Consider the following 27,561-nt stretch of genomic DNA (forward strand, 5'->3'; position numbering starts at 1 on the left):
AGGGAGAGGGGAAGGGTGGAGGACCTGTCCAGCCTTGAGTGTGGGCCTCCCTCAGGCCCTCTTTAGAACAGGATTGCCAAACTGAAGTCCTACCCCACCCTCAAGTTCCTCCTGTTGGACTCAGCTTTCTGGGGTTAATAAGCTCATGTGAGCCCTCTCCCTGGAGCCCTCCTTCCTGAAGCAGCATGGGTCAGCCAGCTGTGAGGCCAAAGGGTTCAGTTAGGTTTGTTATTACAGACAGGAGGCGGTTCAGGGAGAAAAGGGACTTACTGTTTAGAGTCACAGGGCAGCCATCCGGGTCTCCTGTCTCCCAGGCCGCAGCTCTTCCCTCTGCAAGAATCTCCCCTCCCTCTTAACCACCCAGCCTTCAAGGAGCTGCTGGTGCTCAGCCTCCTGTGTAGGAAGCTGCCAGGGTGAAGCAAAGACCCAGAAGCCTGGCACCGCCTTAAGGGATTCTGCTGCCCCCTGGTGGCCAGAAGCTCCAGCCACCACATGCTTTTTTCCCTGCCTGCTTCCTCTTTGCCTCCAGGCCATGGGGAGCTAGCTGGCTACTAGGAAGCCATTCTCAGGACTGGCACCCTTTGGGACGTCTACACCAACTCCACAGTTTGGCTCCAGCCTAGGCCAATAGCTTCCTGGCCCAGGCTGCAGGCTGGGCCTCCTCAGCAACACCCCACCACTCTCTTCCTCTGCCCTCTTTTCTAAGCCCAGTTCCAGCCCCTGGGCTCTCTTCCACCTGTATTTCCAGGGTGAAACCACATGCCACTGTCACTAGTGTCAGTAAGGGCCACAGCCAAAGGGTGCCGAAACAGGAGGTCAGGAGTGCACCAGGCTAGTAGGCTATGTAGGAAAGGCATTTTGCTTTTTTATTTTCTGTAAAACTCTGTAAATAAAATACAAAACCAAGGGACATCATGGGGCAGAGGCAGGATGGCCAGGCCCGTGACACTGATCAATGGCAAGTGTGCTGAGCCGAGGCTGGGAGGCACTTGACTGTGGCACTGACTCTACCAACCCCAAGGTCAACAGAAGAATATATTAGATTTTCATTGATAGGAATCTGTGAGGGAGGGGTGTCTGGAGCCAGCCCTCACCCTCCCTGCCAGTGCCTGGTAAGCCCTGAAAGTGTGGGGAAGGGGCACTGGGGGCTAGTGGGAGGGAAGTTTAGAATGCCGTGCTGGCCATGCTGCCAGGCCCAAAGATGCGGGGCAGGGCATCCAGTGACTCCTCCAGCCGTCGATGGGCAGACTGTCCCTCCTCCCCTGTAATGGATAAGGAGGGAGTCAAGAATAGCCCTAGCCTCAAACTGGCCCCCCCATCCCTGACCCCTTCTCACCTCTACTCCCATCAGCCAAAATGTCCCAGAAATCAACTTGACCCATATATGCCATTCCCCAGCCTTACCACATTGTTGCAGGCTCTGCTGAGCAGCTTCCCTCACGGCCTCTGTGTCCGTTTGGCACAGGTACACCAGGGGCTCAATGCCTTCGGGAGCCTACCGGGGGAGGGAGCATTGAGGTAGGCTGCATAGAGCAGATGGGAAAGGCCCAGGACCCAGGGCTTGGGGAACTGGGAGAGTAGAGAAGGTATGGGTAGGTTGGCAGGGGTCACCTTGATGCAGCCCAGGGCCAGGCAGCCAGCCACTCTCATCTGCACATCCTCATCCTCAAGTTGGTCCAGGAAGCACAGCAGGGCCTGGGTAATGGTGGGAGGGCAGAGTTAGCCAGACAGTGGGAGCCTGGGACCCCAGCCTTTGCCCTCAGGGAGGCCTACCCAACTCTCACCCTTTTCCGGAAGTCAGGGCCCAATGACAGGCTCCGGAGCTGAGTGCTGACAGCAGCCATGACCTTGTTGTTGCCATGGACAAGCAGGGAGCTGAGGGCCCGGAGACCATCCCTTCGAAGCCGCCCCTCAGGTGCCAACCTCAGGGCTTTTAGCACAACAGCCTGGTCATCTGAGTTCAGATTCCGCACCAGGAACACTGAAAGAAGGAAGCCAGGTCGGGGGTGCCAGTTGGAACAAGGTGGCAGGGTAAGGAATCTTCTGGGTTTTTTACCCTCAGGTCTTCAACCACACCTTCAGAGCCACCCCTAGGGTCAGGCCACTTTGTGACCAGGGCCACTGCCTCACCCTCCTCGGCAGTCTCAGTCACATAGGCCTCCATGGAGGTGCTGTCCAGGGTTTCAATGTGACTCCAGAACTGGAAGATGGTGAGCTGTTCTCCAGGGCCTGGCTGGGGCCTCCGGGGCAGCTTCTGCCCCAAGGCATCCTCCAGGAACTTGACACACACTGTGGGAGGCAGTGCCACAGGCCTCAAGGGTTTGGATGGACCCAGGCCCTTAGAAGAGTGCTCCTACCCCAAGCTCAGGTCCAGGGACCCCCTGTCCAAACCCTACCCATCTGGGCCCTTCTGTGCTGAGGCATTAGCCTTCAGTATTTCTTCCCAGTGCTCAGCTCAGCATATTTATGTGGGCTAACCTGGCTTTCCCTGAGGGCCCATCAAAGGGGATTTGAGAAGAGAGGGCAGAGTGGGCAGGTAGGCAGCCCACTCACCAGCCTCAGCTAAGCCTGACTGGCGCAGGGAGAGACGGGCATTGTACTGATTGCAGAAGGTCAGGAGCACCCGCTCCACAGGGCAGATGAAGGGGCTGAGTCCCTCTGTGCACTGGTCCCAGAAGGTCAGGAAGCCGGGCCGAGAGACAGAGAACTGCACCACTGTGAGGAGGTGCACAAAACAGTCAGCAATAAAGCAAACGAGTGAGGAGACAGACATGTAGATGAGGGAGGACAAGGAAGGAGCTTTGAGGTAGACCCGACCCAGAGCCCACACAGCCTTTACCTTCCTGGGCAGAGGTAGCAGGGATTTCCCATCGCCTGCTAAGCTCACATACTGCCTCGAGCACTCGGGCCTCCCGCAGCAGCCGCTCCAGGGCCCAAGCCTCCTGGCAGCGAAGGGGCCCAAATGTGCCCAGTTTCTGGAGAACAGGGGTAGCCAAGTAGCTCAGACCTCAAGGTAGAGCTTAGAGAGGGCAGAGCCCAGGGACTACAAGTCCATGCATTGGGAGAGACTTGGGGAAACTAGAATTTGGGAGGTGTTCCATTCAGCAAGAGCCAGGTCCTGAGGCACTGGGGAGTGGAACTCAGAAGAGGTGTGGAGGGCCAGGGTTGAAGTGCAGGGCTCCGTGGGGTAAGGGGCTACAAGGTGAAGGGAAGAGGGAAATACCACTGCCCTCACCAGCAGGAGGCGGCTACAGTGGTACAGGTGCTGGACCAATGCAGCATCCAGAGCTGGACACTCCGTGCTGAGGGGTTGGGCACTAGGTGAGTCGATGTCCTCAGCCCCAGGTTCTGGGCTGCTTGGGAGCCTAAGAGAAAAATGGGTCAGTCACCCCAGGAGCACACATCACCATCTGGTCACCAGTGTATTTTTAAAAAGCTTCCCCCAATCCAGAACAAAAGAACAGAGAATGCACAGACAACAGACAAATGGGTAAGTGCACTGAGGACTTCCAGAAGGAAGAAGGCACTGAGAACAGCACGTGGTAGCAGGGGTTTCCAGAGACCATCTCTCCAGTGCCACCTCCAGCTAGGACTGCCAGGACTGCTGGGGTCGCTGGAGCTGGGATGGGCAGAAGTAGGGATGCAAGCAGGATGTTCTATACAACGTGGACTTCAAGTGGTTGTGGCCCAAGAGCTCAGGGCACAAGGCTGTAACCTAAGCAGCATCAGAGGGAGGAGGGGCCGGGCATGACACTCAACTGGGACTTGGCAAGGCCGCTCCGGGACAGAGAGCTAAGGGGAAACCTGGAGTCGAAACAGAGGGGGTTGATGCTGAGGAGGGACCCAGGATGTATGAGGAGGCAAAGAAAGGGCTTGTTCATAGGGTAGGGCCAAGGTGAGGCCAAGGGAGAAAGGAGGAGCTGGAGGCTCAGGAGCTGACAGGGAACAGCGAGGGAGGCGGACAGGGATGAGGAGGAAGGTAGCCAGAAGCACTGGGGATACAGATGGGGTTGAAACACCAGGATCAAGGACACATAAAGAGTACATGGGAGAGGTGAACATGGATGCTCCCGTCAGCAAGTCCATCCCTCCTGCCCACCTCCAGTCCTTACTGCTCTCCTCCACCTGGCCCTACCTCACCTGTTTCCTTTTCTCACCTCTTTCCTTCCCCTGGCACTCACCTCCCCTCACCCCACCTCACCTAGCCCTTCTCACCTGTCCCCATGACTATCACTGTCTTCATCTTCATTCTCATTGAGGAAGCTGAAGCTCTCCAGGGCATTCTCCACAGTGATGCTAAGACTGGAGGCCCGGCTGCGAGTCAGGCCTTGTCTCTGCTGGGGTTATGAAGGGAGTCAGAGCTGCTGCCCCTGCCTAGCTGCCCTCCCTGCACTGCCATAGCCCAGCCTGGCCCTCCTCACCATGAGTAGACTCTCCAGCCGGATCACCTCCTGCTCCAGGCCCTGCAGCTCGGGAAACTGACCACGGTAGTCATCCAGGGCAGCCATTAGGGCCCCCAGTGCCTCTTCCAACCTCCTGTCACCAGCCCCTCGGGCTGTCCCTGGAACTGGGGCCTGGGCAGCCCTGGCCAGGCTAGGGTCTGAATGCTGGGGCACAGAGGCTAGGGGTGAGGGAGGAGGACTTGGGCTCTGACGGATGGCTTCTGGGGGGGTTGGAGAAGGGCTTGTGAGGGGTTCCAAACTGGAACAGGCAGGACTTGGGTAGGGGGTGCTGGGGGCTATGGGGTCTGCCTGAGTGCAGGGAGTGGAGACTGGGTAGCTACAGGACAGGGGGTCAGTGCCTGGGAGGGCAGAGTCTGTGTTTGCAGAGGGGCTGGGGAGTTTGGCAAGGTCTAGAGAAGTGAAAGGGCTTACAGTTATAAGAGTGGGGCTTGTGACAGGATGAGTAGGACTCCTGGTGGTCTGAACTGGATCCTTAGCATTGGGTGTAGGACTTGTAGTGGTGTGAGTTGACATCCTGGCTTTGTGAGTAGAGGTTGCAGTGGTGTGGGTGGGGCTTGTGGTGTGGGTGGGGCTTGTGGTGGTATGGGTAGGGCTTGTGGTAGCATGGGTAGGGCTTGCAGTAGTGTGGGTGGGGCTAGTGGTAGTGTGGGTAGGGCTAGTGGCAGTGTGGGTGGGGTTTGTGATAGTCTGGGCTGCGCCTGTGGCACTCAGGGTAGCGTCTGTAGTAGTAAGCGTAGAGACCATTGGCTTATTGGTGGGGCTAGTGACAATGTTTATCAGGTTTGTGACAGTGTGTCTGGGGCTTGTGGTGGTCTGGACTGGGCCTGTAGTACTGGGGGCAGGAGCAGCAGGAGTGAGGATAGAAAGCATTGGCTTGTGGGTGGAACTTGTGGTGATCTGCACTGGCCCTGTGGTACTTGGGGTGGGGCCTGTAGGAGCAAGGGTAGAGATCACAGGCTTGTGGGTAGAACCTGTGGTAGTGTGAGTGAGGCTTGGAACACTGTGGGTAGGGCTTATGGCAGTTGACGTAAAGCTTATAGTGGTGTGGGTAGGGCCTGGCAGTTCAGAAGAGCTAGAATTTACCACCGTGTGAACCGACTCTAGTTGTGCAGATGTGTAGCCAGGGCCTGTTGTACTGAGAATGGGGCTTGTGGCAGAATGGCTGGGGTCCAGAGCAGGAGGGACAGGACTAGGGTGCTCCCTATGGGTGGGATCTGGGTGTACAGGCAGGCTAGGTCTCTGGACTAGGCTTTCTGGACCCACAGCCTCCACTGAAGCCTCAGCCAGGGCAGCATCCACACTGGCCTCACTGATGTGGCTCAGAGTCCGGGTATAGGGGGCATGCCCATTGGCCAGGGCTGGGGCCGTGGCCCCCTCCTCATCTGTGGAACCAGAAGTAGAGGTCTCAGGCCTACGGAAGGCAACTTGGATGGGGAGAGGCTCAGGCTGCTGCACCAGGGGCCTGGGGGCTGAGGAGTGGCGGGCAGTGCCTGAGAGCTGTGGGCTGGATGAGTCATCAGAAGATTCAGATGACAGGGACCATGCTGTCCCATTCTCCAGCTCCTCCTGCCGCCTTAGCATATTCTGGAAGAGAAGAAGAGGTGTTTCAAGACCACCCCCAGGAAGCTTCTGGGGGATGGTGGAGCCTGAGTCCCGGCTGTGACTCACATAAAAGGCTTGTTCCCGAAGTGAGGGTGTGTCTGGGGGGCTCTGGCTGTAGGTGGAGAAGCGCTTGGTGACTGTGGAGGCCTTGTTGACAGTAGAAGCAGCTGAAGGCTGGTCATCCTTGTCAAAGGGACTGGAGAGGGAAGAAGCTGTTAGCAGGGGCCACAGGCCCCAGCCCTGTCCCCAAGCCCTTCAGTCCCACCAACCTCCATGTAACTTCCAGGCTGAGCTTGATGGTGCCGAGATCATTGATGTCCACAGCTACAACCTGGGGCAGGGCGGCGAACAGGTCCTTGGTCTCGCAGGAGACACTGCCCACAACCACATGGTTGGCCAGGCCCTTCAGTTCTGTCACCTGCAGCCAAGAATGCAAGATGGGATCACAAGGGTGTAGGAGTCATGAGATTGCAGGAGACCAGAGGTATGAATTTGCATGGAGGTTATGCGACAGTAACAGGGTAAAGTTGGCTTGATGCAGCCTGGAAGCACAGGGATCACAGGTCTAAATTTGAAGAGTCATTGAGGCCATGGGGTCACAGCCTCATGGGAGTTCAGGGGTCAAATATTCACAAGGTCAGAAAGTGATGAGGAAATCACAGCATTATGAAGGCCAAGGGGTTACATTCAAAGGGCCGTGGAACCAGGTGGGAGTCACAGGGGTAAGGGTCTCAGGGTCATAAGAGTCATAAGGGATTCACAGAGTCATGGAGTCACAGGATAATGTATGTGGTCCTGGGCAGGGACATCACCTTGATGGACAGGAATTCCGTGAGCAGAGGAAGAAAGACGGTTTCCTCACTGTCCCACACCTGCTTTCCGCTACCCTCAATGCGGCCTCGTAGTTTCCAGCGCTGACGCCCGTATTTCATGTAGATCTAGGAGAAGAAGCAGGATGAGGCAGCCCTTGGTGTTATGACCCTGCCAGCCCAGCCCTTCCCTGCACATCCTCATACCTCATACTGATCGCCCACACACAGCCTGGCGAAGCCGGCCAGCCCTGGGAGGAGGGGAGAGGAGGTGAGCCATGTCCAGGGGTCTCAAGGACACACTTCCCTCTCCCAGCCACCAGTCTGCCTCACAACTCGGTACCTTTCATCCGGAGATGGAACTCGCCCAGCTGTCCTTCCAGCTCACTCTCCAGCAGACACATGCTCTGGGAGGGATGGGCAGGGACAGGAGGAGGTCAAGAACCAGTCGCCTCTCACCAGCTCTGCCACACCCTGTGCCTCTGCCTCATAGGCACACACCCCTTACCTCTGTGTACTCGCGATGGCCCCGAGTGGCCTCGGCCAGGCTGTCCCGGGCCTCACGGCTCCCTGGGGACCCGGTGCTGTAGGCACGGACCATGTTGTAGGCCCCATCCCGGAGACGCCGCTGGACACAGTATGCCTCATACAGCTCGTCGATCTGGGCAGGTGAATAGAGTGGCAGAGAGGGGACTGACACTCAGTACTAGGGTTGCTCACCCAGGGCCTAGCATCATCCCATCTCGCTGTGATGCCCAATCCCTCACCCTACACAGCAAGCACACACGCATGCTGCACAAGTACCTTGCTGGCGTGGAACTCCAGCCGTCGCAGGAAGCGTTCAATGGACTTGACTTGCTGGGGGAGAGGTGCGTTAGGAGAAGCCTGAGGCCCAGAGCCCTTTTCCTCCCTCAAACCACCCTCTTCCAACACCATTCTCTATACACTCACCTTATCCAAGTCATACAGGAAGCCCTGCGAGGAGAAATGAGAGGGGGCAATTAGGAGGTGTGAGAAGTACTTCAGCAGGGGCACTTGCTCACCCAGACCCATCTAGCTCCTTTCCTTCACAGCCTTCCTCCCTCACACCACAGTTTACAGCTACTCCAGTCAAAGTACGACTGACCTACCTTCCCACATGCCTGGTCTTTGGTGGGTGCTGGTGTCATAGATCTGGTCCCCAACACCCCTCCAGTACTTTTCCCTCCACCTCTTCCATAGATCCCTCTCCTGGCCCACTGCCTTTCCTACAACCCCTAGGAGCCCTCTGTGCCTCCTCATGCATAATTCCCTCTATCAGGAAGCTCCTATTCACGCTTCAAGACCCAGCAGAAATGTTTCTTCCTCTGGAAAGCCATGATGTGTTCCCTGGAAGAACCATGGTTCTCCCCCTCAGTACCACTACAATACTGTCCTGTTGTTCATGTCTCTGGATTTGACCCACCCCACTGGGAGCTCCCATAGGCAGGCACCGGGTCCCAGGCAGAAAGTACATACAGACTGAAAAGCGGAGAAAGAAACCTTCCCAGCCTTTCCTGATATCCCCTTTTCTAGTCACACCTGGTGTAAGTCATCCCAGAAAACAGCCCTGATGTCATCAAGGACTGGCCCTGCCCAGCCCCCCACACCACAAGAGCAAAGGGCATACAGGATGTCACCCTTCACTCACCAGGCGGGAATTCCTTTTGGACTCCCTTATCTGTCCCTGGAGTTTCTCCTGCTCCTGCTGGTGCACTTCCAAATAGGCCCTAGAGAAAGGGGAGACCACAAGAATTAGCTTAGCTCTCCAGCTTCCAGCTGCCCCGGGAACAGGCAGTGAGGACACAGTGTGAGGCTGGGGAAGGTTCCTACTAGCAGAAAGGGGACAACGAGGCCTTGGGGAGGGATCCTGGCACAAAGCGTTGGGAGGGCGTTGCTTACGTTAGGCCCCGCTTGAGCGCAGCGTACACCAGGTCCAGCCGCTCAGGCTGCGGGACCTTGGGGGCTGGGTGCGTCACGGAAAACATCTTCGACACTCGGGAGAGCGCTGGGGGCTTCCGTGGGGGCCCCGGGGGACTGAAGGCTGGGAAGCTCCTGAAGAAGAGACTGTACTCAGAAATGGGCAAGAAGATGTCCCCCAAACCCTCACTTGCACACCCAGCTCCAACCCGGTCAGGCTTTCTTGACCCCATTTCCCCCCGTCTGCTGCATACCTGGGCCCCCGCTCCTGGCTGCCGAGGACGCCTGCGAAGGACTGGCTCCTACTGACCCGGGCGCTGAGCAGGCGGCGCTGCGGCCGCACAGACAGGGACATCATGGAATGAGTCCGCGCGGGGCTCCCTGAGGGTGGCGAGGGCGGGTGTCCAGCGCCAGTCGGGCCCTTGAAGCTCCCTCCCCGCGGCCCAGCCTCTGTATCTCAGTCCTGCCGGACACAGCCTGTCGCTGGGAGTCCGACAACCCCATCGGCTCTGGCGCTAATGACAGGGTGGCCGCGGGTGACTCGGTCTCGGACTCAGCGTGGCCTCGGCTCGTCCCCCACTTCCTGCAGAGGTGCAGGCTCCGCCTGCCTCGCGGGGCAGGAAGGGGGGGTCGCACGGGGACCCTCCCCGGGCTGGGAAGGAGCAGGAAAGGGGAGGGGCTCGCGAAGAATGTGCGGAAGCGCCTGTTTACCCCGGGGGCGGGGCGGGCTTCCCAGCCCTGCCCCTGACCTCCTCCCCTCAAGTGGACCAGGAGCTCCCACGCCCGCACCCCGAGAGGCCGCAGGAGGTTACGGGGCGGGGCGGGGTGCGTGCTTTGAGCCCAACGGAGCTGTCTCGCAGGCCTGGCCTGCGCGGGTTTGGCTCCCGAGACCCACCCGCCCTGCGGAAGCTGCTCCCCTGCAGCCCCCACCCTCTCCGAGGCGTCCAGACGCCACAGCCCTCTCGCCGCTGGGAGCAGGGGGATTCCCAGAGTAGGGGGCAGTGCCGAGAAGTGCCCCGCCCCCTCCACTTTCCTGAGACTCCGACCGGGAAACTGAGTCAAAGACAGACGCTTTCGCCCGTGACCTTAGCAGGAAGAGATCCTCCGCAGACCCCCACCACGCTCCGGCGAAACACGCACCCCAAGCCCCCAGAACCCGACCCGTATCCCCTGAGGCCAGCCCTGGAGACTTCGCAGCTCCTGGCCAGTCCTACCTCTCTTCTTGGCGCTCATGATAGGTCCAGAACAGACCCCCAACCCCCGCGCTTGTCCCCCGTGTCCCCGCCGACCCAGGGCCACTCAGTGCTGGGCTCCGCGCTCGCTCCCAGCGACTCTGGCTCTGTCTTCAGCTCCTCCCGGCGCCGCCCCCCGCCCAGTTCCTGCCGCCTGACTCAGCCCGCCGGGATGGGGCGGGACCGGCCCGACCAGGGGGGCACCGGGGCCTCTGCCCGCCCGGCTTCTGGGAGGGGTGCCTGGGGGTTCCCTTCGGGCGGGGTACTGACAGGGATCTTCTCGGCTGGGTCAGGAGCGTGGGTAAAGGGAGTTGAAAACGGCGGTGAATATGGAGGGATAAATAGAGTGAGGACACTGACTGGGGGCTGAACTAGGTGCAGGTAGCATGAGGGTGCTCATAGAGCGGCTGTTGGGGGATGCTGAGAGATGGCTGAACACAGAGGGCTGAGAATGGGGGTTCTGAGCGTGTGAAGGCTAGAAAGTGGGGGCTGAGAAAGTGGAAGGATGGGCTGGGGATGCTGAGTGGGAGGGACTGTGCCAAAGGACGACAGAGTCAGGCACTGAGCATGAGAGCTCTAGGACACTGAGAAAAAGAGGGGCTAAAAGCAGAGGACTGGATCAACTCCATATGATGTGTTGCTGCCCTCAGAAGGAAGAGAAGGAATTGGGTCCAGAAAGCCCCACAGTTCCACGCACCACCCCCATCCCTCCACCCACAGAGGGGGTGCTCAGTCTGGGCACTCTTCCCACCCCCAGGCCACAGGGAAGAGGATCAGGTCCCATTACCCAGCCAGCATCTTCTCTCTAGCAGAAGCTGCATCCTAGGGCAGAGGCTCCATCCTTCTGGCCCCCAGCCCACATGGGCTGAATCCCCTTAGTGCTGAGTCTTTGCAACTCTCTTCATTGAATATCCCTATCCAGCTCTAGCTTGGATAGACGCCACCATGCCCAGGATCTACTGGGCATCCCATCCCCTCAAAGGGACTGAGTGCTCCCCCATCCCATAAACGGTCCTGCTCCTTGATGCTCAATTCTGCTGCACTGGGGTTACCTTCTCCCCAAGAGGCTGGGGTGGGCCCAGAGGTCTGCATTTCCAACAAGCCCAACACCCCACTACAGATTCAGATGCAAGATGTCCAAGGATCCTCGTTTAAGAAATGCTGTCTTCCCCTTTCTTCTTGAAGACTGTGTGCTGTGCACCCTACACAGGCAACTGGGCATTCCCGTGAATTGCCCACCCAACATTGGCCTCTCTGCTTCCTGCAGCCACTCTCTGCAGGAACACCCCATTCTTATCACCTGGCTCTGGAATGCCCCTTTCCTAAATCACAATCACACTGAACACAGCCTTCAGGCTCTCTCCATCACCCTCATTTCACCTGCCTTCTACCTGAGACCTCTTGAGCCCTCAGCTCATTTATTCAACTAGTCACTAAGTGACAACTCTGTGCCAGTCATTGGAGATACAGCTGGAATTGCACACATATCGCCCTGCACAGAGCTCACAATCCGCCTCTGCTTCCTTTCTCTCTGCCAGTTCCCTCCTACCTTCTCTTCCCTGCGTTCCCTCCACACCCTTCTCCCTAGCCTGGATCCACAGCCACCACTCCAGGGTTGCTCACCTGCTGCTACTATCCCCAGCACCCTGGGCTTCTCTCTTACCTGGAGGAAATCAATCTTGGGCAACCCAATCCCCTGCCTTCTCTGTACCTGCACACAGGCTGGTGGGAGCTGCCAGAGGTCTTGGCACAGCAGCTCGGCTGGAAAAGAGCAAATCTCAACCTCAACCAGGCTCTCCTTTTTCACACGGGAAATCCTCATGTGTAGCCCTAGCTATCTCTCTCCCTTCTCATGGAAGATGAGTGCTTCCGACTTTCACCACAAGCCTCAGACAAGTGCAAGTCACTCCCACATAAAAAATGAAAACTGGTAGAGTGTGTGCTTAGCATGCATGAGTTCCTGGGTTCAATCCCCAGTACCTCCATTTAAATAAATAAACTAATAAATAAGTAAACCTAATTACTTCCCCCCAAAATAAAAATAAAATAAATAAACATTTTAAAAAATAAAAACAATCCTGGAAACTATCAAAATGCCCATCAGTAGATAATGGACTGCTATACAATGAAAAGAATGAGCAATATACAATTACATGCAACTGTTATGGATGAATCCTATAGACATAATGTTGAGTGAAAGAAGCAAGACCACATGAGAAGATATACATATGATTCCCTTGATACGAAGTTCAAAAACAGGTAAAACAAATCTACAGTGACAGAAGTCAGAATAGGAGTGACACTACCCTTGAGGAGTAGTGACTGGAAGGGGGCACAAGGGGGCTTCCAGAGTACCGATAACGCTTTATTTCCTAATCTGGGTTTTATTTCCTGATCCTACATGGGTGTGTTCCATTGTGAAAATGTATTCAGCTTACACTTAGGACATGTACCCCTTCTGTGTGAATATTGTATTTCAATGTAAAATTAACTTTAAATAAGTAACTACAAAAAGAAACGACTCCTCTGTGAACCCCCAGTCTCTTTCTAGCTACCCCAACCCTCATGCTACTTGGCCAAGTTCCTTGAAGAGATGTCTACCTCCATTTCCTCTCCACACCCACCCACTCTTCTTCCTATCCTGGTCCGCCTTCCGTACCCAGCACTTCCCTGACTGGTCTGGACATGGTCACCAGTGACCTTCCCGTTGCTGAATCCAGTGTCCAATGTTTAGTCCTTATCCTGCTTGATCCCAGCAAAGCTTTTCACTGTGTAGTTCTCTTCCTCTTCTTTGAGCCTTTCCTTCTCTTAAATTTCAAGAGGCAACATGCCCCTGGCTTTCCACCTCTGTCTCTGGCTGCACATCTTATTTTCCCACAGAGGGTATTTCTCCCCATCCCCGAATGGGCCTCATCCTCCCCGCTTGTGGGCTGGGTACGTCTCCCACAGCTCAATGCCATCTAAATGTTGCCAGCTTCCTTATCTCTTCCTTGTCCAAACTGTTCTTCTGAGCACCAGGCCTATTTATCTTACAGCCTGCTTGATACCTCCCCAGAAGCTGAGTGACAGTTTGGAGTGGGCTGTTAGGGATGTGCTGGGTTTGAAGTCCCCAGACTAAATTCACCACTTTCCTCCTCAAACCTGACTCTCCCTAGTCTTAGCCTCTCCATGACAGCCTCACCATCTATTTACCCAGTTATTCAATCCAGAAACTGGAAATCATCCTGGGTCCCTCAGTCTGTTCCCCCTACAACTATTCAGCCACACACTCCTGCCATCTCTGGAATCTTCCCCCCTCCTTTCCACCCCCATAACTAGAATTCAAGTCCAAGCCATCACCAATTCTAACCTAGAGCCCTACAGCAGCTTCCTATTGGGTTCCCTGTCTCCATGCCAACACACAATGATCTATTCTTTATTCAATAACAACATTACTCTTGAAATTCCAGATACCTGACAATGCCAAAAATTGTCCTTTATTGAGTGCTTTCTATGCCAGGCACTGTGCTTAATTAACAAACATCATCTCATTTAATTCTAGCAACAACCCTATGGGGTAAGTCCTATTAGCCTCACTTCACAGATGAGAACTTGAGCCTAACTGCCTGAATGACTTTGAACAGGACATTTTGTAACCTTCTTGGTCTGTAGCTATCCATCTGTTAAGTGAGGATAACAATAATAACAACAACAACTATCTCTTGGGGCTGTTGGGAGGGTGAAATGAGATACTTCCCTCTATACGGACTGTTTGGGGAAGGATGAATTGTATGTTGGGTAGGGAAGTTAGAATGGACATAGTACCTCATTGTAAGCACACAACAAACATTAACTGCCGTTATTAATAATTATTAACAAGCCCAAGATTACACAGCTGGTAAGTGGCAGGGCCAGGATTCAAACCCAGGCAGTCCAACCCCAGGACTCTAACTCTTCTAACATCCCTCTATTTTAACTCTTGCGAAAAATCCATGGGTATTCCCCTGCCCTAAGGATAAAGTCCAGACCCTCTAACATGACCTGCAAGACCTCGAGGCTCTGTCTGTTCCCTCATATACCTTCAACCACTCCTCCCCTTGTAGTCCTCAGCTGCCCCCACGGTCGTCCTGTTCCAGCTACTATGAATTCTCTCAATACCTGCCAGGCTCTTCAGCATTTAAGCAGCAGTCCCCTTGCTCCTATACCCTCCTCCCATTATTCTCAGCCTGAACAACCCCTCTCTCTTTTCAAGTCTTACCCTATAACTTCTTCCTCCAGGAAGCCTACTTTTAGGCGCCTCACCTGGTAGCTTCCTCTCTATGATCCCTGAGGCCATATAACTCAGTTGTCAGTTCTCCTTTAAGGTCGGTCTTCCAACGACAGTAAGCTCTGGGGGCTGAGGCCTGTCTGCTTTTGCTCACTACTGTACCCTCTGCACCCTGCACTAAAGCAATGGAGAGCAGGAGCTGAGTATGAGTGGGGAGCAGAGTGAACTAGGCTGCCCTTACACAGGTCGATCCTGAGCTGTTGGAGAAGATTTCAAGTCTGTGTCCACCCCAATTCCCCTAACTCACATATAATTTTCCCTTTCCCTTCCTTACTTTCTGAATATATCAGCAAGTGAGGTTCTGCTCCCTGGGGAAGGGGCAGAGTTGGGTTTCCCTGGTATTTTAGAACTGAGGGGGTGGGCTGGACTCAAAGTAGGCTGACTGTTTCATCAATTTTCTTTCTCTGACTGAGGTTCTGCCACAGGGATCAGGCTATATAACTGTTGGTCCAAATGACCATCAGAATATTCATCTGAGTGACAATTCCATGGGGTGGACAGGCCGGATCTCCCTTGCTGGTGGTGGGGGAAGGGAAAGAGATGAACCCCTTGAGCTAAGGGAGTGGGTCCACCTCAACTGGAAGGGGGCGGCTAGCTTATAAGAGGCGGGGGACTCTCTGGACTCATGACAGCCCTTAAGTCTGTTCCCAACATGGGAAAGAACCCAGGTCTCAAGGGAGATGGGGTCTGCAGCATAGCCAGCTCGCTGGCAGCTGGGAATGGTAGTCTGGCTGCCTGCGTGGCCCCAGATCCCAGGGGATCCCTCTACTCGCCAAATACCCTCTATTCGCCAAAACTGGTGCACTTGTGTGGGACAGGAGATCCTGCCACCTGTGCTGCCCAGCTCAGTGGTATGCCAGGCCAGGCGCTTTCCCGGGAGTCCCTGGTCCAGCCCCGCCCTACCGCCCCGCGCCGCCCTGCGCCGCCCAGGACCGAGGTAAACAGATGCTAAAAATAACCCGGGCAAGGGGCGGCAGCAAGGGAGAATGGGGTCCCTCCTGAGCCTGCCCCTGTCTCCATGGCAACTGCCCCAACCCGGCTGCTGACGTCATGCCGCAGCTGCCGAAGCGGGGCGGGGCGGGGGGGGGGCGGTGCTGCCTGGGACCCCCCACCCCGGAACCGGGTGGAGGCAGTCGGGTGGCCTCACTTCCTCACTTCCTGCCGGCCCCCTCCCTGGTCAGCTGGTCACATTCCCGGGACGGCCGCGCACTGTAAGCCTTGTGGCCTCCTCCGGGCTGGGCCTGGCAGAGGCGCTGGTCGAAGCTGCAGCGAGGGGCCGCAGTGACTCAGCCGCGTCTTCCCAGCCTGCTTTTCCACCTGGGAGTACCCAGCCCGGCGCCCTGTGTTCTCCCCTCACCCCCACCCATTTCCAGGCCCCCCTCTCCAGCTTTCCCACATGACCCAGGACAGGGAGGGAAGGTTGAAACCGAGGCTAAGCCAGGCCTCCTTGTCCCCCTGGACTGTTTTGTACTTTACTCTCTAATTCTCATCCCTCTACCCACTTACAGCCGCTACCGCGGAAGCAAATAGTGTAGTGGCATGAATTCAGATTTGGGTCTAATTCCCACCTCTTCCAAACCAGCTGTGTGACCTTCAGAATGTTACTTGACCTCTCTGGGCCCATTTCTGCATCTGCCAGATTGTCGTAACCCTCCTCAGAAGGCTGCACCTGCATTGAACGCTGCAGACCCAGGGCGAAGCCCCACAGATGGCCACCAAAGCACCGTTATTGTTATATGAGACTGCACATAGTAGGAGCTCGGCCAGCCAGCCTGGACACACGTTAGAAGGAACCCAGTAAAACAGGTTGACAAGGGTCAGTTTCGGAGGCTGGATTCAGGCCTCTAGGGGAAAGGAGGACAGAGGGTGCTGAAGCCAGACTTACCCAGACCCCAAGCCCTGGTGAGCAGCCCCTTCCCCAAACCGGTTCTGCACGGTGTCCAGGCCTGGCTGCTTGCAGACTCCCCACACTAGCCTCCCATTTCCAGGTTCAGGGTCCGTTCCCCGACTGCGCCCGGGACGATACTCTACAGCTTCGGCCCCGCCAGGTTTGGGCGAAGAGCTCAGCTCCTGGCTGGTCTAGGCCACCTCGGGTCGGGCCCCAAAGCGGCTTAGGTCAGCCGATGGGTCCAGGAGGATTAGCTTTTCTCGGAGGCCGGCCTGCACCCCTCGTCGTCCTCTCCTCATTCCCACCTCAGTCTCTCCCGCGGCGAGGGCACAGGGGCTCCGGGAGAGCGTCCGTTTCAAGGCCCGGCCTGGCTCACCCCAGAGCCACAGGGCACGGGACGCCTGGGCCTTGCCTTGGGAGGGAAAGAGGCAGCGCCGGGTGCGGCAGGCCTGGAGGCGGCGGCTTTTGTGGGCGTACTCCGCGCCGGAGAAAAGGAGAGGAACGACAACACGCGGCCTCATTCCCGGGGATGGGGCGAGATGGGACAGGGCCGCAGCCGGGTCAGCAGATCCGGGACCGACCCGGCGGTGCTGGCGGAGGAAGCACCAGAACCGCCGCGCCCGCTCCCCGCCCGGCCTGCGGCCCCCGGAAAGGTCAGAGACACTCACATGGCTGCGCTGGGCTGCGCGGACCTCGCGGTCTCCGTGCACTGGTCGCTGCCCGGCTTGGTCGCTCCGCAGCTGCCGCTGTCGCCGCCGCCGGTGCCCGCCCCTCCCTCCGCTCCACCGCCCGCCGCCCGCTGCCCGGACGCCCCGCTCCTCCCCCGGCCGGCCGGGCCCCACCCCCTGCACTCCCGCGGCTCCCGCACCCCTGGAGGCGCCTACGGCTCGCTCCGCCCTCTCCGCTAACGGGGCAGGCTGGTAGCCCGCGGCGTCCACCAGGTTGAGGGGGCGGGACCCTGGAGGACGCGAGGGCGGTGGGAGTTCTCAGAGCTCAGGATCCGCGGAAATAGGGCGGTTTTCTGGGAACCACTATTCCTTCCCACGCAGACCCCAAAACTGAGTGCGCCGGAAAGCCTCGCTTTCCTGGCACTTCCTCAGATTCTGTGGGCTTTAGAAACCTTTCAGGCCCCCCTATCTGTGACCACTGAAACAGGTCTTGGAGCAGCCACTACTGGGTTGGGTTGATTGCAGGAAAGGATAAGGGCCAGTTTTGGGGAGGGAGAACAGGAAGGCCTGAAGCCTACACATCGAACACCTTCTGGGTCTGGACACTGCCACTCAGCCCTGTCCCTGGGCCAGCCTCAGTTTCCCTGCTATGGGGGCAGACTGCCCTTCCTGTCACCGTCTGGCCGCTAAGTCTGGGTTTTGGCCAGGCCACGCATTCACCACTCGTTGGGTACTGGCTTCTAGGGAGTCTCAGGCCTTGCTCTGAAGGACCCTGGCAGGGTCTGGGTACCTGGGCTTGGAGCACATAATGGCCAAGGGGGCCAGAGCCCAGTCCTTTCCAATAAGGGGCCTGGAATGCTGACTCTCCTCTGGAGTGGGCTGAAGTGGAGCTGATAGCTGACCCATACTGGGGTCAAAAGGTGAGCTTCACTTCCCCACTCTTCACATCAATAAGACAACACTGGTCCTCTCCAACCCTGAACGTTCTGGGCCTCCACCCTTCAGGCTTCACCCTTCTGTGGTCCTTCACCTTTAGAGGTAGCACAGACTTACCCAGAAGTGGTTTCAGGTACTTTAAGAAGTTCCTGAATATCTGCCTCTGCCTCCTCAAGTTTGGTCTTGACAACCCAGAGGTTGAGGAGTGGGGAGGACAGAGGCCCTCAGGGGCACTGACATCCTCTCCCTCACCAGCTCTTAACGGAGACATGTCTCACCCTTTCCCAGTTCTTCCACCTCTTCGGCCCTCCTTTTTGACTTCCTTTGCAGCACCCATTTTTCTGTGGTCATTAGACCTGGGGATTGCTTCCAGGGACTGGGTTCTTCTCTTTATTTCCCCCACCTTAAATATCCAGTCTCAGAGCTTCATCCGTCCACTGCTGAACATCCTCAGCCTTCCTCTGTGCCCAGAGCCCTCTCCTGTCCCAGAGCCCCTGGATGATCCACCAGATCTCATGACCTTACCCAGAGGGACTCTTCTTCCTTTATTCTCATCTCTCCAATACTGTCCACCCAGGCTCCCACTTGAGCAAGGCTGGGCCTCTCAGGAGTTCTCAAAACTGGCACCAATTGATCCCTGCTCACTCTTAATGTCATCTCCTCAGCAAGGCTTCTTCTGACCATCTTCTCTGAAGACAGCCTCTCCTGAGTACTCTCTGTCTCCCTGTCCTATGGACTCTTGCCTTCATGTTAGTTATCACCACCAGGCAGCATGTGTGCCCATGTGCGCTCACTGTGCCTAAACCTGCCTCACTGTGGGTCCCTTAGCTCTGTGGGGGCAGGGGCCATGGAATTCCTCATCACCACTGTTCCTGGCTCATAGTGGGATTCAAGAAATATTTGTTGAATGAGAGAGTAAATGAATGAGTGAATGCATGAACCCTTGATGCCCCCTCCCCCCACCTTCATTCACCCTGCTAGTCCTGTAGATTCTACCTCCTTAATGTGTTTCAAATTCATTCCCTCCCTGCACCTTACCTCCCACTCCCACCACTCTGTTGTTTATTAATTCATTCAACAAACACCCACTGAGCTCTCAGGGCTGGGCAGCATGCTGGCCCCTGGGGTGGCAGTAGCAGAGAGCTGTCCCTGTGCATTGCTTGGGGCTCTGATGAGGCAGCAGTGATCGTGAGGGCTCACCAGGGAGCTTCCGAGGAACTCTTGCTTGGTCTGGAATTCTGGAATTCCATTTCTAGAAAATTCCCACTTTTAATGGATGATGCCTTTGCTTTTCACAATCCTTCATTCTGTCCTGTGTCTGGCCACATCTCTGCCTTGTCATAGCTGGTACCCAAGCCTGGGCCACCATCTTTTCTGGTCTCCCTGCCTCAGGGTAAGTCCAGACTCTGTAGTGGGGCCTCCAAGACCCAGGAGACCTCACTTCCTCATCTCCTACCTGTCCTGCCAGCCCTCCGTGCTCTGTTCCAACTGTTCCAGCCTCACTGTAGCTCCTTGGACATGGTCCCCATTCTACCTCTGCCTCTTCCCTCAGCCTTTCTTCTTCATGGGATGCTCCTCTCTCTTATCCACTTTGGAAAACAGCTCAGATTTCACCTCCTCCAAGAAACCTGTGCCCTCTGGCTTCCCACTCACCCTTTCTGAATACCCATCACTGCCTATTGTCCTTGTCTGTGACCAGTCATGGTTCCCCACCCTGTGATCACCAGAGCCAGGCACGAATGGGGCTGCAGTGAGCAGATGGGATACCTGAGGCTTCAAGTGGCCCTCTCCCCCTGTTCAGGGGCCTTGAGAGAAGGACAGTGCCTGAGGGCCACAGAGTGCTAGAGGCCACCCAGGCGTCTCCCCAGTAACCAGTGAGCCAGGCGAGTAAGGACACAGCCAAAACTCATTTCACAGAGATGCCACCTGAAGCTCAGGGAAGGCAGGGCCCTTCCATGGTCATAGGAAGATTCAGCTCACTGAATCCTAATCACTTCGGCTCTGTCTGAGTCAGGCATGTTCCCTGAGTATAGGCTCTGCTGGCTGGGAGGTGGGGTGGAGAACTAAGTCATCACCATTTCTACTCTTGAGCTGTTCACATTCCTGAAGGGATGGGCTCTGGCAGGAGGAAAAAATCCCTCCAATGGATGGCAGAGGGTGGTGAGAACCAGAGTGAACCCCAGTTCCTCATACATGGTGCAGCTAGTTCCACTTTTAAAAGCAACGCATTTCGAGTCCCCAGACCCAGAAATGGAAGCTTCCCTCACCCCACCCCACAGCTCCCATGGCTACAGCTCTTAGTATGCAACTTCACCCCCAGCTTTCTATGAGGGGACAGAATAAAGCCTGCCCCTTCCTGTGCCCGTGGCCACACACCTCAGACATAGTGTGCACATTCATTCATTCATTTGCCTGATATTCAGCAAGCATTCATGGAACCTGGTGCCAAAAGTGGGGGACAGAGGTGAGGCCACTGAATCCCTGCCCATGGGGGCTCGCTAAATCACGTCAGGTCATCCCTGAATCTCTACCTCTTATGTCACCAATGTGAGTGTGTGATTGTTACTGTGTCTGTGTGCACATTTGTGTGTGTATGAGTGAGAGAATGTGAGTATGTGCTGGTTAGGAAGGGAAGGGGCTTTGTAGGGAGAGGGTAACTTGTTGGGGCTCCCTAGGCAGACAGAGGGTAGGTCTTTAGAGGAGAGTCTGGGGCAGAGAGCACAGCAGAGTTCAAGACACAGGAGGGAGGAGCAGCCTCTTTTGCTGGTGGGAGACTCGTGTGAAGGTGTGCTGGGGATGGTGTCAGTCATGAGGGGCCTTGGGGACTGCCTAAGAAGCATGGATTTTACCCTTGGGTGATGGGGAGCTTGGGCTTTAAGCTAGGGAATTTTGTGGTTATATCTGTGCTTTGCAAAGGTCACTCAGGCAGTGCTTGGAGGGGGCAGGTAGAGGTAGCAAGGATGCTGCTATCATTTTCCCACCAAGGTCATGGTGGTCCCAGCCAGAGTTGGGGCAGTAGAGATGGAAACATTCAAGAGATGCTGAGGACGCAGAATGGAAGGCTGAGGGACTGATGGGATATGGGGTCTGGAGAGGCAGGCATCCTAGATCATGCCTGAGTTTTGGGCCTGGGTGATGGGTAGATGGTAGTGTTTTTCAATGATGTGGGAAGGCCTGGAGGATCACGTTAGGGAAAGGTGATATGGTCAGTTTGGGCTGGTGGCATCTGGGGGGTCTGGGGACTAATCCATCTAGGAAAAGGTGTCTAAAAGGCAGTTGGACATGTGGGTACAGAAAAGAGGGGTCTAGGCTAAAGACAGCTTTTGGAGGGGATGCTCACCAACAGGTCAAGTGAGAGGGGGACCAGGGTGCCATGCTCTGCCAGGGCAGTTCAGTGAGTGGTAGGGGCAGATCCAGGCTTGAGGTGGGGTAAGTATGGAGCTGTGGGTGTGCTTGTACCTGCCACCACCTCCACCCTGCTCCAGCCCCCGCATGGACCCTACTTCTCACTGTGTGAGTCAAAGAGCAAGGGCTGGGGATGCTGCCCATGTTCAAGTCTTGGCTTTACCACTCTCACCTTGTGGTTCCTGGAGACACTTCTCTTTTCTGATGCTTTAACTGCACCCATCCATTCACTCATTAACAAACACAAAACAAAATTGCAATTTTAAGAAGCACTCTGTCCCATTAATAATCAATACAATGCAAATGTAAACGAGAGACATTTTTGGCCTCTGAGATTGGCAGTGATGGACATGATGTGTGAGTGGACACTCTCAAGAGAATGGGAATTGGTTTGAAGGTTTAAGAGTATTTTTTTTTTTCAGTATATATCAGAATGTCAAGTGCAAACCCCTCTTTCACCCTGCCATTCCACTTCAAGAAATTTATCCCAAACAGATAAGGAAGTTATACAGGCAAGGAAAGACCTGTGTCTGAGGATACTGATTACTGGCTTGTTCGATCAGAGATGAAGGGATGGCATGGTCCTGGTGACCATCAGTGGGAGATAGAGGGTGAAGAAGGTTTGTGCATACCCTAAGATAATCCCTGGCCACTGAAGATGGACGTGAGGCACAGGCTGAGCCCCTACTATGTGCCTGGCATCATTATGGATGCTGGGGGACACAGAGGGAGACCAGACAGGCAAGGTCTCAAGGAGTTTGCACTCCAGCCCAAGGCAGACAGTAATCAAGTTAACATATCAGTAAGATGACTTCAGAGAGAGAGAAGAGCTGTGGAGAAAACAAACCAGGGTGGTATGATTTGGAGTGAGGGGCTGAGGTGCTACTTTAGTCGGTGGTCAGGGAAGGCCTCTTTGAGACAGTGACATTGGAGCTGAGACCTGAATGACAAGAAGGAAAGAGTCATAGAATGATCTGGAGAAAGAGTACCATGGGATGCGGAACCCACAAATTCAGAAAGCCGACTGTACTATGATACAAGGCACTTGAGCATCCGCAGATTTTGGTATCTGTGGGGTCCTGGAATCAATCCCCAGAGGATACCAAGGGACCACTGTATTCCAGGCAGAGGGAACGGCAGGGGCAATGGGTCAGAGGTGAGAATGACCTTGCTGAGTTTGAGTCGCATAAGCTGGAATAGAGGGAAAGGAGGTAAGTCCTGAGAGGCAGCAGGGCCAGGTCAGGCAGGGTAGGGAGTGACGGGTTTATATCTCCGAATAGGGAAAGGTGCTCAACATAGTAGACACGGAGGACTGAGGAAAGCACCAGAACAGCCACCTGTTCTCCTGTAGAAGGAGTCTCCTCAGGTCAGATCCACATCTGTTGCCCTCAGAAGGTTCATCCCTATGCCAGCAGTGGTCCGTCATCTCTGGGCATTATAATTTCACCGGGCTTTTTCTTCTTTGTATTTACTTATACAAAGGATGGTTTGCAATGAACATGTGATCGTTTTCAAAGACAACACAGCCATTTCTTATTGAGGCATTTCCAGGCCCACCCCTGTACCTGGGAGATGTAAGTTTCTAGTTTAGGGCCGCCAGGCTCAACAGGTGATATCCCTGCAGACTCTCCCCGAGGTGGGGCTGTGTTTCTGCCATTGTCCCCACTGATCCAGCTTTGGCCTCCAGGGGGACCTTTGAGCAGGGCCTTGCTGGGGTGGGGTGACTGTGTCCCTCAGACTGGGCCAGGCGTTCTTCCTTCCTTCCTTCCTGAGTCCCTTCTCCTAAGAGACAAGTGGGAGGGATGTCTGTGCCCCTCCTGGATCATAGGGTGAGCTGCTCTCCTGAGAACCTTTCAGGCTGGGTTCCCTCAGGCTGCAGTTTGTGGTGTGTAGTTTATTTCTGAGTTCCTTCCGCTAGGAGAATTGTTCTGTAGAGATGCACAGGGTGTCATGGTGGGGGAGGTCCTAGCCACTGGGTATCTGGCAATACCCTCCACACATGGGACATGGCCTGGGGGCAGAGGATCCTTAAACTGACCCCTGCCCTGCCCCTTCCAAGCCCAAGAAGTATAATGTTGGTCTTTGGCGCCACCGTGTGGGATATTTCCACACTGCAGTACAGGCTTTACAAAATACTACCAAATTTATCCAGTCACATTTTCTTGGATGGCTTGTCAGTGGGGTATGCAGTGCACAACCTGTTCAGCCCTATGCAGTGGCCCTGCACACTATCAGACCTGGTTGTGAATCATGTCACTGGGGACCTCACCACCACCATTAAAACTTCCTCCAAACTCGAGCTCTTTGTAAATGTTCCCTGATCCTCCACTTCTCTGTTCTCCTCCTTTGACCTATTACGGGTGTGTTGGACACAGATGATCCTCCCTCTCTTCTGATGCTCCTTCTGGCTCCTGTGATTTCTAGCTGCTTCTCTGGCTATATCTCTTCATGCCCCTCTGTGGGCTCCTCAGGGTACTTCTCTCATCCTTGATACTTTTCTCCTGGCCCTCCTGACAATTTCTAGAGTCTTGTTTCCATCCCCATAGAGATGCCTTGAGTCTTGCCCCCTCATCTCTTGTTTTAATTTCCCCACTTAAGATGACCCTTGGGCATCCCAAACTCATTGTGTAAAGTTGACCCCATCTCTTCTCCTCAGAACTGCTTCCCCTCCCAGGTTCTCACGTTAGTCTGGGTGGCCTTTCTGCTGACACCTCATCAGCCATCAAGTCTGTCCTGTCTTCCCGACACTTGCCGCCTTACCTTGGCCAAGGCACAACTGCACCTCCTTTCTGACCTCTCTCTGCATATCAGAACCTGTCTCTTCTCATGTCCCCACTGGCCCTTCATCTCTGGTTAGTTCCTCTCCATGAGATCCTAGCTCCAGCCAGACTGAACTTCTTTGTTCCCTGAATACACATTGCTTTCCCACATCTTTACGTCTTTGCACAGGCTGTTCTGTGCATCTTTTTCCTCTTTCCTTCACCTGGCTAACTCCTGCCCATCCTTTAGGTCTCAGCTCAGACACCACTTCCTCTGGGATACCTTCTCTGGACCCCAGGCTAGGTCACCAGTCTATTCCTCACTCTCACAATACCATGTGCTTCTGCCATCATAGCCCTTGTCTGCCTCCCCTCTGGAAAGGGCCACATGCTCCTCTCCAGGGCTCTACCCACCAAGGCTAGTTCTAGATTGAGTCACCTGATTTTGTGCCTGGTTCCCAGATTCAGAGGTCCTAGATCTCAAAATTCATCAAGTTGCAGAGAGAGTAAGGCCATGCCCGAGGCCAGTGAACCCATGGTCAGGCTGGGATGGGAACCAAGACTCTTACCTTTCTGCAGCTCCCTGAGATGCCATTGTGAGTTGAGTCAAGATCCTTGAAGGCCCAAAGGACCTTGACCAGCAGAGAATTGGTAGGCTCCTGGCTTGTGGGGAAGGCAGCCATCAGCCTGGGCTCTTGAGAGCCCAGAGTGCTGGTGGAACCTACTCCAGGAAGCAGACAGGTGTGCAGGGGACTCCAGGCCAGCACATCTGATAAAAGGATTTGATGAGACTCCTTTCTCCCCAAGAGCTGTGCAGCAGGGCTGTGGCCTAGATGTCATGCAGGGAGGGCCCGAATTCCTGAAGGACAGCGGTGGCAGCTGTTAGGGTCCCCGGGTTAATTATCTCCAACGTCACACAGAAGAGAATGTGCTGAGGTGGGACCTCCCCCACCCGGCTTTGGCTTCTCAGGGCAAGGATCTCTTCAGGACTCATCACACTCCCTGCCAGACTGGAATCTGAAGATTGGCTTGGTATTCCCTCAGGCCTCAGCTCCATTACCCTACTCTGGCCTCAAGGGACTCCTGGATCTTTGCTGAGACTTCTTTGGGGGGTCCCACTTTGCTGAGCCCTCTGCCTGCTCCATGGCTTCTTGCTCAGGTTGCTCAGTAAACACTGGTGACTTGAACTGCTCTGTAAATAAACAAAAAGTGCCAAACAGGCTGCCTGGCACTTCAGAGATGCACCTCCCTAAATTTGTTAAGCAAACAAATAACCCAAAATGGGGGAAGAGAAAGGACCCAGCCAGTCTTCTCTTGTGCTTCTGTTCCCCAAACTGCTCTCCATTCATTTCTTCCAAGAAGCCCTGCTGTCTCTGAGCCAGGCCTCTGCTTGAAACTTAGCCTGATCTTTGGTGTGTCTGGACAATCCTACCCTAAGTGTTAAGAAGCCTTCTAGGATCCTCACAGTGGCTCACACCCCTGAAACTTCTTCCTTGTCACTTTGCACTAGTGTGATGACTTGCTTGATGGCTGTGAGCTCTGTAAGACCAGGGACCACGGTGTCTCATTGACTACTCCATGCACAGTGCCCACCACAGGAACTTGATAGACTCTAAATATCTGTTGGATTAGGAATGACTGCAGGCCTGGAACACTGGGATATTTTCTCCCTCTCTGAAGCTGCCTAGATAATTGGCTGAGTCCATACCATCTCTGTCGGTCATTTCAAAGGAGCTCTCACTTGCCTGGTTCCTTGCTATTTCTCTAGTCTTTCTCACTGTTGTTTTTCTCCTCGAGTTCCCACAAGAGCATAAAGGTTTGACAGTTTCATGCTAAAGCTGAAAACTTTCCTCAAGCTTCTTCCTTGCTTATTTCCTGGGATCTGCTTTCCATCTGTCTTGGCTTACAAAGTCAATGACTCATTTACTGAGCCTGGAGTCTCCTCAGGGATTTCTTTCTTACAGGAAATGTGAGAGGAGCAGGTGACATTGTCTTTCATCTCCAGCCTCTCTTGGCCCTGGCTCTTTAAAATCTAAAAAGCTGGATTTGTTGTATCTTGAGAAGCAGTGGAATTGCTGGTGCCCCTTGACATAGGCACCCCTCTTTAAACCAGGGCCCTTGTATCCCAAGGGCTCAGCTTAATGCATTTTCAGAGTGTCAAAGATCCCCAACCTCCAAACTCCACAGGGTACAGAACTACCTTTGTTTCCTTGCTAAGTTTCCACACAATGACAACCTCTAGCTCTCCCTGGAAATCTAGAAAACTACAGGAACATATCTGATGCACTTTCAAGATGCCAAGCCTTCTCATCCTTTTTAGACACCAGAAATTACACACTCACATAATTTATAATTTGTGATAACTTAAATTTTTTCAGATGCAAATGACAGAATCTACAGCCTGCACATCAGCTGTCCTCAGCAAGCGTTTTCAGGCTGAACTGTTGTGGAATCATATAGCTGTCACCCCCACTCATCCAGGTGACTTGAGTGTGTGAGCATTCCTGTCCGTGTGGCAGCTGGGCTCAGGAGGTGGTGGGCTTTTAAGAACTGTTCATGCGACTGGTAGGATGGGGATTGAGTGAAGGTGTGTAAAAATCTTAGTGGATGTTTCAAAGGCTAGGTGTGTATTTGTGCTAAGTTCCTGAGGGTTGTCAAAGGCACTCCTTGAACAAAAATGCTTTGCATTTTTTTCATTGTTTTCATTTCAGTAAAACAAAGCGGAAGGATGGCTTATGGATAGTGAATTAACCAGGCTTAAGTGAAGTTTTAAAAACAATGCTGGAGGAATCTAATAACTCTTATCATCATCATCACAGTCATCATCAGTAACATACAGTAATGACAGTCATCGTTTTTGAGGACTTAATAAGTACCAGACAGCTGTATGTATACACACACACACACACAATCACACACACAAACACGGGTACCATGGCACATGCAGGTCAAGGCAGTCTTATCTTCTGTGGGTCCTCTATTCTGTACTGGTCTTGGAGCATTTTACCTAGGGTATATTTTGTGGGATTCAGTACAAAACAGGAAAGCAGAGCACCATGTTCAGAATTATTATGAATTTCAAGACGGTGACAGCAGAGCATTAAACAATTGTGGGACCCTTTTGAGCAGGTTGCCCTGTGTGACTAAACAGCTCTCAGGCCCATGAAGCAGGCCCTGCTTTCACTTCTGAATGACTAGATGCACTGCTCAAATCTTTATCCATTGGGAAGACTTCTCCTCACAGCCGGGGTGCAATGCAAGAGCATCATTTCATTTTCAGTTTGTCTCTTTCGCACCAAGATGATGTGTCCTTAAACCAAGCTTAGCCTTTATCCCCCTCTATTAGCTGTTTGCTGGGTACCCCATAATGCATGGGTGTGGGATGAAGGAGAGGCATCAGTGCAACAGTCTTATGTGACACTGTTGTTTGGGCCACCTGTTTATAGAGATAATTTGTACAATTTGGACCTGCCTAAGCTTGATCTGGGATATATAGTATCTAAATAATAATGGACTTACAGCTTGGCCTGGCCAACCTAATGATTTTGTGGGTCT

General features: G+C 54.4%; 1 protein-coding gene across 8 annotated transcripts; it reads right to left on the reverse strand.

The window, feature by feature from the left end:
* Positions 1-845: 845 nt before the first annotated feature.
* Positions 846-24,772, reverse strand: RIPOR1 (RHO family interacting cell polarization regulator 1). 8 transcript variants are annotated; one of them, XM_074370567.1, is made up of 22 exons: positions 24,576-24,772; positions 9,067-9,193; positions 8,795-8,947; positions 8,544-8,622; positions 7,826-7,849; positions 7,679-7,732; positions 7,383-7,535; positions 7,218-7,281; positions 7,082-7,125; positions 6,878-7,003; positions 6,335-6,483; positions 6,132-6,261; positions 4,422-6,047; positions 4,216-4,337; positions 3,236-3,365; positions 2,840-2,975; positions 2,479-2,715; positions 2,131-2,289; positions 1,785-1,981; positions 1,612-1,695; positions 1,405-1,495; positions 846-1,262 (listed from the first exon to the last, which is right to left on the reverse strand). In XM_074370567.1, the coding sequence occupies exons 2-22, from the start codon at positions 9,168-9,170 to the stop codon at positions 1,165-1,167; spliced, it is 3,960 nt and encodes a 1,319-aa protein (XP_074226668.1). In that variant the 5' UTR covers positions 9,171-9,193; positions 24,576-24,772; the 3' UTR covers positions 846-1,164. The 8 variants fall into 8 exon arrangements, with proteins under 8 accessions (XP_074226668.1, XP_074226667.1, XP_045378202.1 ...); XM_074370566.1 differs by lacking the exon at positions 24,576-24,772 and adding an exon at positions 16,907-17,039; XM_045522246.2 differs by lacking the exon at positions 24,576-24,772 and adding an exon at positions 16,236-17,024.
* Between the last annotated feature and the right edge of the window lie 2,789 nt (positions 24,773-27,561).

The sequence above is a fragment of the Camelus bactrianus genome, chromosome 9, assembly GCF_048773025.1.
Source record: "Camelus bactrianus isolate YW-2024 breed Bactrian camel chromosome 9, ASM4877302v1, whole genome shotgun sequence".
Taxonomy (NCBI): Eukaryota; Metazoa; Chordata; class Mammalia; order Artiodactyla; family Camelidae; genus Camelus; species Camelus bactrianus.